Source organism: Antechinus flavipes, chromosome 1 (assembly GCF_016432865.1).
Source record: "Antechinus flavipes isolate AdamAnt ecotype Samford, QLD, Australia chromosome 1, AdamAnt_v2, whole genome shotgun sequence".
NCBI classification, from domain to species: domain Eukaryota; kingdom Metazoa; phylum Chordata; class Mammalia; order Dasyuromorphia; family Dasyuridae; genus Antechinus; species Antechinus flavipes.
In genome coordinates, this window is record NC_067398.1 from 210,486,822 (window position 1) to 210,502,245 (window position 15,424).

A 15,424-nucleotide genomic window follows, 5' to 3' on the forward strand; every position below is an offset into this window, starting at 1 on the left:
CCATTGTTCCTAGCTGGAATACAATCAGGCCTCATCACATTATCTTGATTGGCTCACTGGCAAATATATTGTAAATTCACATAACTTATTATGAATATGCCCCCAAGGCCAAACAATAAAATGAGAAACTACAGCATGGAAACAGACTGTATTTTTCCACCTCTTAGGAAGTTTGTCTTCTCTGAGGGTTCTCTCCTAATGATATCTGGAGGCTCCTAATACTGAATTTCCCTTTCCTTGAGACAGAGGGAAATTAGAGTGTGTTCCCTTGTATATCACAGAAGTGGCTGCTATGGCCCCTCTGGAAGCAAAGGCTGGGGGAGTACTGCCATAGTACTATGCAACCAAACACACCTTTTTCACCTCACCCTCCTTGAGAAAGATTCTGTCTTCATTCAGGCTCTCTCTGCTAGCAGGATGAAGACCCCATTGTTGTGTTTCTGTACAAAGTAACTCAGCTTAGAATATGTTAAAAATATGAACTACATGATAAAAAGCACACTCAAAGGAATACATATTAAAGATGTGTCTGTTTCTGGGGGAAAAAAAGAAGCAAATTACTGTTCATTAAAACTGGAGTCAGACTTTTCTTCCTGAGGTCAAATTTGACCTGAGACTAGCTATGGGACCCTAGGCAAAACACAATCCAATCTGCCTCAGTTTTCTCATCTGTAAAATGAGCTGGAGAAGGAAATGGTAAGCCACTCAAGTATCTTTACCAAGAAAACCTCAAATAGGAACATAAAGAGCCAGACACACCTAAAATGTGTCTACATTGAACTACAAAACCTTGAAAAACCTATAATCTAAAGCAGGAGTTCTTAATCTTTTTAGTGTCATGGAGACATGGTGTCTGGTCAAGCCTATGGATCTCTCCTTAGAATGATGTTTTTAAAATACAAATAGAGTCACAAAGGAAATCAATTATTTTTAAATAAAAATGTAATATTTTCCCCCACCTGAATTTATGCATGAAATCTGTCCATGGATCCCTTGGGGATCTGTGGAGTGCAAGTTAAGAATCCTTGATCTAAAAGAATAACGAACTGTCTGAAGAAAAAGAAAAAGACATTAAAATTTCCTTGAATACTGATGAATGTGAATTCTGACAGGAGGCCTCTTTTTATTCTCTATAGCAAGATAAATACAACAAAAGTTTCTTAGCTGCGAAAATAATCTTTCAAGTACATAGACCTGATTAATTACCACCTAGTTAAAAAATTCTCCATGGCTCCTTATTCGGATTATACTGATACTTAACACTGACTCAAACCTACCTTTTTGAGCCATGGTTTATTTATTTTCTAGATTGGGCTACTAGCTGTTTTCCCACTTCTCTGCTTTCATATAGGCCATCCCCCATGCTTGGAATGCATTTGTGCCTCATCTCTGCCTGCTGGAGCCTTCTGTCTTCCAGGCCTACCTCAGGCACCACTTCCTCCATGAAACCTTCCCTGATTCCCCCTAGATGAGAGTGTTTTCTCCCTCTTCAGATTGTTCCAGAGCACTTTGTCTGTACCTCTCCTTCGGCCCTATTCCATTCTGCTTTATATCATTTATTTGTATATGTGTCTCTCCCACCCACCCAGTATTCAATACACCTCCTGAGGGAGGGCTGGGCTGGTGGTGCTTTTAACTTTGTCGCCCCAATACTTAAAACAGTGCCTTTCACATAGTCAACCTACTAAATGTCTGAATTAAATTTAATACTGAAAAATATCATTTTCTTGATTCAGTGATCCAAATTTAAAATAAAAACTGGTGTTGGAACTTGAGTTACAGTCATTATAACTGAGCACTTTTCATCTATGCATTCTACTCATCAAATATTCCTTGGCTTTCACTATATGCACGGCACTGTCTTGGGCCTTGGGAAAGGAAATATAGGGAATCAGAAAAGGCACTCTCTCTCAACCCAATTATAGCTTTAAGACATATAGAGAGCAAAGATGCAAACACAGACTTTTCTTTCAAGGACATTCAAAAAACTTAAATGAAAACAAGTGAAAGTGAAAATTCAGAACTAAGCCATATTCTTTTAAGACAAACTTTACACACACACACACTCACACATACACACCCTCCAAGATACATTTAAGTTTGGGAGTGGGAAAAGGTTAAGGTTATTGATTTGTCATCTGGTTTTATTAATAGAGAAAAAGACTTGTGTTTTGGAGAGAAGGAGAAGAGTCTCAGAGAAATGGAGGAGGAGGAAAACAAGTGGGAGGGAGGGACAAGAAGCCATCTGGAGGGGTGTAAGGAACTAGTTGGGAGAAGAGAGGGAGTGGGGGGAGCCCTAGAGTGTCCAACACGTGAGTGGTGTAAAGTTGATGGATGCTTCTTGCGCTTTACCTCCTTCCTCCCTTTCTTTCCTTCCATCCTTTCTTTCTTCCCTCTCTCCCTTGTTTCACTTTCCCCTTCTTTCCTTTCCTCTCATTTCTTCCTCCTCTTCTTCTCCCCTCTCCTTATGAGCAGGCAGAGTCCTCCAGTGCCATAAATCCTGCACACTCTCGTTGCTATCCTCAAATTTCTATTCAAATGAAAGAAGAGAAAAATGAAGCTTGCATGGGCCCTCCAATCAAAACAAGGCTGGTAGGTATAGCTATGTAGACGCCCATCAGCCTTGAGAGTGTCCTGCAAAGGTGGCCGCTGGAAGGATGAGAATACTCGTGATTCTATAGACCTAAGCTCTACCTTAGATGACACAGCTTGTATTCACTACAAAAAATGTAAGAGTAGTCACTTTTTAAGTTATCAGTCATTCTGGGCAATTATCATCGGTGTGTTTCCAAGACAGAACCCTTCCTCTCACCAAATTTTTATCAGGTGGGGGGGAATGTTCCTCCCTGCTTTATAAACCCCCTTCCTTATATTTCATATAGATAAAACCATCTATCTCGTACTGTGAATATAGCAAAATGTGGTGGTGGTGGTGGGGTAGATCACTACAATACCTTGTTTTTCACCGACATATTGACCTTAGTGAAATCTGTTGGATTATTAGATACTTGTCACAATTTAGCATCGGCAGACTTTGGAAGCCCCTTCCCCTCCTACCTGCACCAAGTCTGTTGCAATGAAGCACTGATTGCTATGTTTAACTGGTAAAATACAAAAGCAAGATGAAAGTGCAAAGAGCATTTGGGGAAAGGGACAGCCAGAGAGCCCCTATTGAGGCCATTTTGGGACTCCTTCAAAAGAGGTGATAATCCCTGGATTAGCACCAGAACTAGTCCACCACACCCTTAGGAACCTTGTGATTTTTAGAACTGTTCTACCTATAATATCTCACAAACTCCAATCCTGACTCACTTCTTAGAGTATCATGAGGCTACAAGAACCACTCTGAAGTTCTTGAATATGGATTAGCAAACATTAATCAACCATAGTTTGAATGCTCTGACTGCAGATTCTGCTTCCAGTTGGGAAGGTCACCCGCATAACCCAGTTTATCTACGGGAAGTGCATCTTCAGTGTCCTCCTCAGAGAACTGTCATGGCACTGGGGCCACTAGGCTCTTGAACTAATTTACTGCATTCAGTCGTGAGCAGAATCCAAGAAGTAGCTTTTTCCTCATTATCTACCCCCCAATTTTTGATAAGTCTTTTCAACAACAAATGTGACCCTCTTATGTAGAGAGCCTTGTCTTGCCACTGGGACCCAGCATGCCTGGTGATCCCTGTGACAATGAAGAAAACCCTGATGAGGGGTATTCTCTGTGATGAGACCGACCACCAGCCCTCCATCAGGTAAGCATGAATACAAATCAAGGTATTGTTCTTATGGTTGCACAACAGTCTAATTGCATGGATGAAGCCACCTAGTTAGCTCTTCACCTTTGTTCTTTGAGTATCTAACTATGTTTTGAGGTTTTACTTTTATATTTTTTCACTATCATGAACTGGCTCAGTTTTACATTCTAAAACATAGTGCTATAGCTTGAAAAATTCGATTTCACCTTTAGTTTTGTGCAATTAAAATAATATCCTTCTTTTTATTTCTTTTTTTTTTTTTTTGAAAGATAAAGACGTTCCCTGCTGATCCATCTAATCCCTTTTTGGATCCTTTCACAACAGCACCACAGCTAATTGTAAGTAGAAACTACAACAGAAAATGTGTTTCTAAAACATCATCCCCAAATCAGAATGAGTCTCTTCCACTCCAAAAATAGAATATCAGAAAATCATGCCAAATGTCTCTATAAAACACAAGCCAAATTCGGAAAGAGCAATTCATTTGGCAGAAAACCTGCATTTTAGTTTAAGCTCCACCAATTAGTGCCTATGTGACTATAGAAAGGCCATCTAAGCCAACCTTCTTATCTTACAGATGAGGAAGCAGAGGTTCAGAGAGTTCAAGTTAGTTGCTCAAGGTCACCCAAATGACCTTATTGCATGTTAGATAGGGGATTTTTGTTCAGCTACAGCAAATTAAGTCTCTTTCAACTCCTGAGATGCAGTAGTTCTGAGAAATCATGTGAGAGAGAGTGAAGTGGTAACAGAGCCAGAGGTTTCTCCTCCTGCATTTGTGGGAGAAATGCAAGCAGGCAAATTTTAGGAAGTTTTTTCTAATGGTTACAGCTAAACAAAGGTGGAATGGGTTTTCTTGGGAGATAGTGAGTTACCCCTCATTAGAGTTCTTTAAGTAAAAGGCAAATGTCCACTTGGTTGATCTCATCCTATTCCTTTGGGCCAAAACACTTCTCTCACTTTAGAGATTGGTCCTCTAGAATATGTGATTTTACTGTATCTCAGGAGTTGAAAGAGCCTGAACCTGCTATAACTGCACAAAAATCCCCAAATAATATGTATGGGAGCCTTCCAGGTATAATGAGCTGCATTAATGCAGTGAGGAGTTGCTGTGGTTAGCCTATTAGTCTTGAAGTCAAGAAGACAAGAATTCAAATCCTACTTCGGATACTTACTAATGGACCAGAAAAGGTCCATTAATAATTTTCTCATTTGTAAATTAAGGATGATGATAATAATAATAATACCTACCTCTCACTTGTAAATTGAGCATAATCATGATATTTATCTCAATATATACTTCCCCTCATGAATAAACATTGAGATGGTTTTCAGGGAAGTTTTGCATTCAAGAACATGTTATCCTCCATAATTTGCAGGATCTAGAGGGAATTGTTCACCTTAAATAGTCACATCCATTCATAATCTACAGCATAGTTGTCTGCAGCAGTTGTGAGGATCAAATGAGATCACATATGTAAAACACTTTGCAAAACTGAATGTACTACATGAATATTAAGCATTATTGTTACTTCTGGGTGAAGAAAGTTTCATCCATTTGAAGATTTCTCATCCCAATATATGCATCTCTGTAACCCAGGCCTTCAAGCTGGTCCCTCTTCAATACTAACTGTAATCTGCCCTCTATCATTTAGAACTGACCCCTGCCCGTTAGTGGAAGCTTTCAGGAACTACTTTAACTACTCCTGAACTTGGCTAAATCTTGAACTATTCTAATGATTAAGTGCATTAGCATTTCAGGTGACAGGATATTGTTGCTTAAAATAATGAACAGGAATCAGACCCCGTTTCCAACTCCTACTATCTGTCTTGAAAACTCTGTCATCACAGAACAGATTGGCATCTGGCGGCCATAGAATACAGCACTGTGGAGGGCTGAGGGCTTCAGGTGCATAGTTACACCATCCCCACCTCAAGCAGTCCAGATCCAGCTTCATTTGGGACAAAGGGACAAAGGTCTCATCTTCTGCAGCTGCTTCAGGCTGACAAGGGACATAGAGCCAGCCCTGCTCCAGTGGGGTCCAGATTTAAGAGGAGAGATAAGTGACTTGTAGTCAGTAACAGCAGCATCGGGTGCTAAGTGTCAGAATCAGGTTCTCGGGTGATTTCAGGCTAACCAAATGATTGAAATTTCAAGACTTGGAGTCTGGAAGATGCCACTCTCACAAGTATGTTAAAATATAAGAATTAAATATGAGTAAAAGAGAAAGAATAAACAAAGGTGGAGTTAATATGGAGGTTACTAGGGACAGTAACCAGGAACACCCCCCCCCCAGAAGAAGGCTGGGGGGAGATGAGACTATCATAAATCCCTCTCATCCAGACAGCTTTCATAGAATAGATACCAAAGAATGTTTTTCCTAAATTCTTGCTTTTGTTCCCTCAAAGGAGTGGGTGCAATGTGTAGAACATGTGCCCTTCAGTGCGTATGATCTCTTCTAGCAAAAACTCTAGAGTCTTACAAGGGAAGGTTTTTACCCAATTAGTACAGGTGTCTAGAATTGGGATTCCAGAGATCCCAAGGACCTAGCCCTGCCTTCCATCAACATACAGTGTAAAAGACTCTAAAAAAGACTGTCAAAAAAAAAAAGGCAGATTTAGGGATCCTAAGGAAAACCTTAGTCTAATCATGGTGTGATAAGACTGCCTGCTTTCTCTCAATAAACAAAAGGGAAAGTGGGAATGGCCCCAAATACTTGAGTGGAAGTAGGTCTTTAGAGAAAGAAAAATCTAGCCCCAGGAAGTAAAAGAGTTAAAAGATATAATAGCAGCGACCAGAAAGTCCTCCAGGGCTGGGCAGCAAATTAAAATATCTATATACTTCTATTGTATTTTATATCTTCCACTGACCACTTGCTCTGACATTTACTATAAGAGGAAAAATCAGGGACATGATTTACTTAAAACAATTTTACATTAGGCAACTGTCCTAATTTTTAACAATTCCACCTTAAGCTAGACTCAGGAATAATCAAGTGGGTTCTCATTCAAAAGAACACCACTGGGAAATTGAGTCAAAAGGATCCTACTTCAGCAGAGATCAAGATCGTCCTTCTAATTCGTACCCAGATACTAACTCCCACCTGTAACAACTTCTGAGTAGCCTATGGCATATTCCTTTCAAATGGTGGAGCACTAGATTGATGATGTATCCAGACAGTCATACCTGAATTTAAAAGTCCAAATAATATCAGCTGCAGTCCTAAGAGATTTTATCTCCTACAGCAATTATCATTAATCAAAGCTTCAGATGAGTCTAGCTCTCAAGTAAGAGATTCATCCTAGAAAGTTCACAGCTTATACAGTTTATGGTTCAAAGTTCAACATTACACAGATCATTTTGCTTTTAAAATACCCCATACATAGAAAAATTCTAAATTGCATATTGTTCATAACAGAAACATTTTCAAAGGGACAAAAGCAAAAACTATTATTCTCAGAGTACCTTTAAATAATGGTACAACTTTAAGATGACTCAATATAATCAATTAAACCTCATACAGAATATCCTTTTCCACATAAAAGAACCTTTCAGATTTAACATTAATATTCTCTTCAATTCTCTTCATTCTAAAAAAAAAAAGTTAAATATTTGGAAATAACACTATCAAATTATCAGATCAGATTAAAATTCTGCTCTAGTTTTTTTTTTTTTTTATCATATTCCTTAAACAAGGAGATCATTATGTACTTAAATAAACATTAAATAATTTGCTAAAGACAGATGGGATACCTTAATAGAAATAAATTGCTTTTAGAAAATTTACGGTTCCAACAAACCTGCTAGAACAGCTATAGACTTGAAAAATAAAAATAAAACATTCAGTTATTAACACTACTTAAATGTAGGTGGTTCCTTTAAGCAGTATAAGCAATTAATGTTTGAGCCAGAAAGAAGCTGCACCACATTTAATGGGGAGAAGAGGATTAGATTGTCACCTGACAAGGCCCTTTCCATGGCCGACTTTCCCCTATTCCACATGGCATTTCTCCTAACTACCGATCCCTATTCAATTTTTCTGCACAGTTAAATAACTCCATAAAACCCACACATGTCTAGCAGAGCTGACAAAATTTTAAAGCATAACTCATAGTTTACAAATTATCCAATATTTCTAGAAAGCAACATACCATTCTAAGTAGGAAGATACAAACATGACCTCCCCTAAGGTAAGCTACCAGCATTTTGTTTTAATAACCTATATTTTAACTTAAAATCCAATCAAGTACAGCTTTAAATTCCCAATAATATAAAACTGCTTTTGCTATCATATTTCAAATAATTAATTTCACTAAACAACATAGTTTCTTTTTCTCCCTCTGGCCCCATGTGGCCCTGCTGCAATCAGGTAACAAGAAAGGAAAAGAAAGAAATGCTCTTTAACTCTTTCAGGATCCTTCCCAATTTAATTGAATTGACCAGTTGACCAATTTGAAATGACCAATTGCCAAATTTCCCAATCTTTATTCCCAATGGATTTTTCCTAAAGCTCCAATTTTGACCAGAGTTGGAGTCTACAAGAAAGTCAGACCTTTCTCTCTCTTTTTTTTTCCCCTAACAAATTCTAGCTCACAGAGCAAACATGACAAAGACAAACACAAAGATTACATGGAAGAGACCATCCCTGCCCCACTTTCCCACATACAACAGAAATACCCACTTTTTTTTTTTCCTTTTGCTACAAAGATTTGAGTTGGACAGCCCCCTCTCAAAGCATCCAATCTCACCCTCTAGCAAATGCACAGCTGACAGCCCCCCAGGGTGGCTTGACAGACCAGGGTCAGAAGGAGTTGCCTACTTTCATAGCCACCAGAGTGCCTCCGTCCTATGCCGCTAACAGAACCCCTTTTCCTGGTCCTCACCCTTTAATCGGGATCAGCCAAGGCTTAGTGATCCCAGGGCCCACAAGGATAGTTCAAGGGCACATTAACAGGATCACACATGCATAAATTATCTGGCTCTCTCTCACCTGGATTTCATCTTTGAAGACTTGTGTGCCTTCTGTTTCTATCTGAGTGTCTCTCCTACGCCCATTCTTCACTGAGAGGGAGGCTGAGAGTCTGATCTCAATCAGGATTCCGACCATCTCTCTGGGAAGCCACAGATCCCGGCTGAGCCCCACAAAACTGTGTGGGACGGGTGCAAGACCCCCTTTCCCAAATTAACTAATCAGAGACATTTTCAAGTACAAAGAGAAAGCATTTATTTAATCCCTGCAGGGAGAGGCCCAGGAGCACCTGGGAGCCATCCCAGCTCCGCCATATGCTCCTGGAACCTGACCAGCTTCTGGCTTGTCCAGGGTTTAAAAGCAAAAGACCTGCGCCTCCTCATTGCATAGACTAAAAGGACATAGCCTTCTTTGACCAATGGTCACCAATGTTGGCTGCCTCCCACAGTCGCATCCCTTCTTGCAACTTCCTATATCTCAGGGTTCAAAGTTCATCCCTCCAGAGATCATATGACTCCCCCTCCCCAGAGTCCCAGTTCTGGGAACAGGGATCATGTGACTCAGTACTGAGAAATAATTCATCCAATCAATCCCATTCGGTCCTAAAGTTGTTGTTATCTGTTTGCTTCAGTCATAATAGTCCCTTTGTGATCCATTTGGGTTTTTCTTGGCAAAAATACTACAGTGATGTGCCATTTCCTTCTCTTATTCATTTCACAGTCCAGGAAATGATGCAAACAGGATTAAGTACATGTCTGAAGCTAGATTTGAATTCAGGTCCTCCTGACTCCCAGCATTCTACCTGTTGATCCCACTGATAACTACACATTAATTATGAATTGATGTGGCAACTTACTCTCTTAAAGTCCAATTCCTACATAGTGCGGAGGCTAACATTGTCTGCATGTATGACATGGGGAAAGTATTTAGTCAGCCTTCCTAAAATCACTGTGGTTACTCTGCTCCAAGGCTCAGGCTTCTTTATAAAGAGAACTGAGGTCCAAGGACTTTTACTGAGCAATTTACAGTTAATTTCTTAGTTATTCTACCAAAGTATTGTGTCTTTCTACTGTGGACCATTTTAAATTCAAAATGTACTTATTTTTATGCAAAGTCTTGTGCTAGGGATTATGAAAAAACAGAGGTGAATAAAAGATGTTCCCTGCCCTCACAGAATTTACAATTCTCTAGGAGAAAGAACTATAATGATAATAAAAGGAAGAATTCATTCTCAAAGAGGGCCATGATATGAGAGAAGTGATTTCTTGACCTGCAAGTGAATGATTTATGAGGGAGGCCTGGGCAAGGTCACCTGCCTCACTTTCCCCTCCAGAACCAAATATAGATCAAGACACCTGGAGGTGGCACTGGATGAGATGGGAGACCTCGGCCTTTTTAAGCTAAGAAAGGATTGAAAAGCACATTAAATGCATTAAGAGAAGTTTAAATAAAATGATACAGAAATTCGGAAAATGAAGAAATTACTGCTGGCTGAGGTATCATGGAAGGTTTCCTCAAGAAGGTAACCTATTTAAATTATGAGTCTACTTGTACTTCCTTGGCCTGGAGCGAACAAGAGCCTTGTTCTAAATTAGTTGCTCCAATCAGAAGATTGGGATGAAAAATTGAGACTCTGGCAAATCACCCCTTACATCCATATCTTGAGATCTGAAACCCTACTTTAATCTAACACTAGAGGGCGTAAGTGAGGACAAAATGCCAACCAACAGTTAGTTACACCCATAGACAGTTAAAATTGGAGATCTAGAGCTCCAGAGAAAGGTTGTGGTTAGATAAATACACTTAAGAGCAAGAGAGGTGATATTTGAAGTCAGATAAAATGAATAATTTTTATTGTATAACATTGAAATGGTTTTGTAAAAACAAAATAGTTCAAAAGAAAAGATAAACAAGTAATAGAGAAGGGGAAAATATTTTTTTTCTTTAGTAATACTTATTTTTCTAATTACATGTAAAGATAGTTTTCAACACTCATTTTTGTAAGATTTTGCCTTCCAAATTTTTCCTCCCTCACTCTCATATCTTCCCCCTTCCCAAGACCTCAAGCAAAATATAGGTTATACATATACAATCATTTTAAAACATATTTCCATACTAGTTACGTTATGAAAGAAAAACCAAAACAAAAGGGGAGAAAATACAAGAAAGAAAAATCAAACAAACCCACCAAAAAGTGAAATTGTCCAAACTCTGATCCACATTCAGTCTCCATAGTTATTTTTCTGGATATTTTTCTGTAGATAGCATTTTTCTATCCCAAGTCTATTGGAATTGTCTTGGATCACTGCATTACTGAAAAGAGCTAAGTCTATCATAGTTGATCATTACATAATCTTGCTGTTACTGTGTACAATGTTCTCCTCTTTCTGCTCACTTCACTTAGCATCAGTTCATGTAAGTCATTCCAGACTTTTCTGAAATCAGTCTACTCATAATTTCTTATAAAATAATAGTATTTCAATACCTTCATGTACCATAACATATTCATCATTCCCTAATTGATGAACATCCACTCAATTTCTAATTCCTTGCCACCAAGGAAGTGCTATAAATATTTTTCAATACGGAATCTTTTTCCTGCTTTTATTATCTCTTTGGGATATAGTCAGAAGTAACACTGCTGACTCAAAAGATATGTTTTATAGTTTTTATGCTTCTGTAGATTTCTTTGGGTATAGTTCCAAATTGCTCTCCAGAATCACTAGATCAGTTTATAACTTTACCAACAATACATTAATACCCCAGTTTTCCCACATTCCTTTCAATATTTATCATTATCTTTTTCTGTCATCTTAACCAGTCTGATAAATGTGATATGGTACCTCAGAGTTGTTTTAATTTGCATTTTTCTAATTAATAGCGATTTTGAACATTTTTAAATGATTATAAATGACTTTAATTTCTTTATCTGAAAATTGTTCATATCCTTTAACTGTCAATTGGGAAATGATTGTATTCTTATAAATTTGATTCTCTTCTCTATATAATTTAGAAATGAGGCCTTTATTAGAAATACTGGCTGTAAAAATTGTTTCCCAGATTTCTGCTTCACTTCTAATCTTGATTGCATTGGTTTTGTTTGTGCAAAGATTTTTTATTTAATGTAACCAAAATGATCCATTTTGTATTTCATAGTGTTCTCTAGTTCTTCTTTTGTCATAAATTCCTCCCTTCTCCAAAGAGCTGACAAATAAATTATCTCTTGCTCTCCTAGTTTGCTTAGAGTATTACCCTTTATGTTTAAATCATGAATCCATTTTTACTTTCTCAGAAAAAGTCAAATTTGCTCAAAGTTTATAAAAACAAGGTTTTCCAATAGACAAATGGTCAAAAGATATTTTATTCGAAGTTTTATGAAAAAGCTCACAAGGTAAAAATGGTAGACAAAAGATAAATTTCCTCTTTTCTCTTTTATTCTTAGGCAGACTTTGGAGAAAGCAAATTACAGTGTAATGCTGGAAAATCATCTCCATTGACTCCAAAAGCCACTATGAGGCCTTTGACAGACACAGTCTCAACAGTGCAAACGATATTTGCCCGAAAGCCTATTTCTCTGCCAGACAGGTATTTCAATCAATCAATAAACATTTATTAAACACTTGCTATGTGCCAGGGACTATATTAAGTGCTAGATGCTTATGGTTATGTAAAATATAACACTTTTACAATACTGGAGTTGACAGATATTTGTATTTTTTTAAAAACAGATTTCTAAAATTTGATTTACTGAAATCGAGTTGAATTGTTTCAATCTTCTGCCTTTGGATTATTCCTTGAGGGCTGTACATGCCATTGTATTTACTGCTATTAGAAATCTCAAGCTTTTTCTCCCTTCTGTTTTAGCTGAGAAACCAGAGAAGATGGCTCAGTGTAGCCAATTTGGCTTTTAAAAAACAAAATCGTGTGTGTGTGTGTGTGTGTGTGTGTGTGTGTGTGTGTGTGTAAACACAGACATATAAATTTAAAAGTAACAGTATGAAAGTTGAACTAGGCTCTATTTTTAAAAATGGAAAAAAAAAACATAATAAATAAAACAACAATTAGGGAACTATGATTCCCAGGCCTAAACTAAGGCTTCTTTGTTTTGTTTTATATTTTTTCAATTGTCAAATTGCCCAAGGTCCATGTAACTCTGGAACTCCTCACTAGGCTAGTGATGAGCCACTCTATATTTAGCTAACCTGTTCCTTGGAAAATAGACTTGGAAAAAGGTCCCCAGGGACCTTCCTTAAAGCTTTGGAAGATCATATCACAGCTTTTGTTCCATTGACATAACCTTTAAGATTTTTAGATCACCTCCATCACATACCACAGTGAGTACTATAGTAGAATTTTTGCTTCATTATATTTGCAACAGTATAACAAATAAACAAAAGACCCAACTTGGATATAAAACCATGCTGAAAGAAATAATGATGTAAATAACTGGAAGGAAATTTACTATTCATGGCTTGGTTAGATCAATATAATAAGAATATTTTAATACAATACCAACAAATATATCAGTGGGTTTCTTTATAGAACTATAATAATGAAATTTTTATAGATAAATAGAAAAGCATATCAAAAGTTAGAAGGGGAGAAGTGAATAAAGGTGGGTTTCCTCTTCTAGACTTTAAAATATATTATAGTAATTTTGATAAAAATATCTAGTACTTGACAAAAACAATAACAAAAAAAGATATTTAAATAGACCATAGGGCTGCAAGTGATCTTAGAGGTAATGTTTCAGATGAGAAAAAAACAATGCAGAGAAGTTAACTTATTTACTCTGGGTCACATAGCTTAGCCAGTTAGGCTGTATACTGGATACAATGATGGACTTGGGGGTCATGAAAACCTGAATTCAAATCCTCCTTTAGACATTTACTAGTGAGGTGATCCTAGACAGTTACTTAGCCTCTCTGGACTTCAACTTTTTAAATGGACACCATAATAGCATCTACTGCACAGAGTTTGTCAGGATCAAATGAAATAACAAATGTTAAGTGTCTGTGAATCTTCAAGTACTATATAAATGGTAGTCATTGTTATTATGAGAGTGGTAAGATTTGAACTTGTGTCTTCCTGTCTCCAGCTTTAATTCTCTACCTTGCCCTCATATTGCCCTGCTTGTGGAACACAATAAAAATCTCCAAATTAAAACAAATGCATACTAAATATTGGTGTTTGGTAAACCAATAGACAATAACAACCGGGATTAGGTATTAAGTAGTTACAAATAAAAATAAATTTAGATTCTCTTTCCACAAAATCAATTAAATTGCAGCTGGATCAACAGATTAAAAATAAGAAAACACATTATTATAAAAAATTATATTAAAGAAAGATAATATCTTTTTCTGAGCTGTGGAGAGCAAGAAAACTTTCAAATTTTAAATAAATCAATGTCTCATCATCATAGTATGGAAGGGATGCCAGGTTCTCAAAGGCTAGGTCAGTGGAAGGCAAACTCTGACAGGTTCTAAACTTCCAGAAAGAGTTAGAGTATAGTTCCAGCTGTGTCTGCTTTCTGAGGATCAGCTTAGCTGAGTGCAGGAAAGGATCATCTCTGGTAGCCAGGCCACTTAGAGATGCATTCTTTAGTCATAGCAACCCTCAGCACAAAGAACCAAAGACAAACTGGCCTTCTAGCCCATCTTCTTCCTGTTTCTGCAGAGAGATTAGAAAAGGGAATAAAGAACTGCCATGATCAATTTTCATAGACATTAACTTGGCTATTGGTTTGCTAAACTTGGCATTGTTTTCCCATATGTAGTACAATGTAAGAACTGAATTATTTCTATAATAATAAAGCATGTGTATTAAAAAAAAAAGTATTAAAAAAGTATATGTTAATTGCCATAAAGAGGGAACCAAAAGCCTAGAAATCATCTCAAGCAGTATATATGTGATCTCCTTACCAAGAAGAAAAACCAGTATTACATATAAACTTGCTTGTAAAATATTACTTAGAATGATGGTAGATTATTAAGAACAGCAGAAGGATCTCTTAAATGAAATTCAGAGTCATCCAAAAGAATTTGGCCTAATTATCTACACAGAAAAAAAACAAGGGGATAAAATCTAGACTATTCTAAACATTTGAATGTGAATCTTCTGAGTATATGTGTCTTGTACAGAAATGACAAATGGACAATGAACTGGGCCTAGAGTGTTGAATGGATTGTCTTTGGGAGATTTTGCTCAGGTTCCCTGAAACAAAAATTTATCTTTTTAATATCAATATTATTCCAGGGATATTGTTGTGAGGTTCAAATGAAATGATATTTGCACAATTAGCACAGTGCCTGATACATAGTAGATGCTCAATAAATGTGTATTCTCTTCTTCCCTCACTCCCTTGATGAGTCTTAGAATCGCATAGTCACCAAAAAGTTGAAGATGAGAATCACTCAAAGGGCAATGGAGGGGTTCATTATGGGCACAAGAAGCCTGAAATCTATTGAAATTATGCAAAGATGTTTTATAAATGATAATATCCAAGATATATATGACCAGAAAAAAGGTGGACCATTCACATAGCAAGAGAGACAATTGGATAACAATTTAACAGTTCATGTGCTACATATTCATATAATATGAAGAGGATACCAGGAATATCTAATTCTACTGAATCGAAATTCATATAGTAGATTTATGGAACGACATATGTGAAATGTTCAAAACAGAAAAGTGTGGATG

General features: G+C 37.2%; 1 protein-coding gene across 1 annotated transcript in view; it reads left to right on the forward strand.

Moving 5' to 3' along the window:
- EPB41L4B (erythrocyte membrane protein band 4.1 like 4B) overlaps positions 1 to 15,424 on the forward strand; it is a 259,404-nt gene that overhangs the window by 234,432 nt on the left and 9,548 nt on the right. Inside the window, exons 23-25 of the mRNA XM_051995572.1 lie at positions 2,476 to 2,592; positions 4,022 to 4,090; positions 12,162 to 12,304. Coding sequence (XP_051851532.1) covers positions 2,476 to 2,592; positions 4,022 to 4,090; positions 12,162 to 12,304 — 329 coding nt within the window. The remainder of the gene's footprint in view (positions 1 to 2,475; positions 2,593 to 4,021; positions 4,091 to 12,161; positions 12,305 to 15,424) is intronic.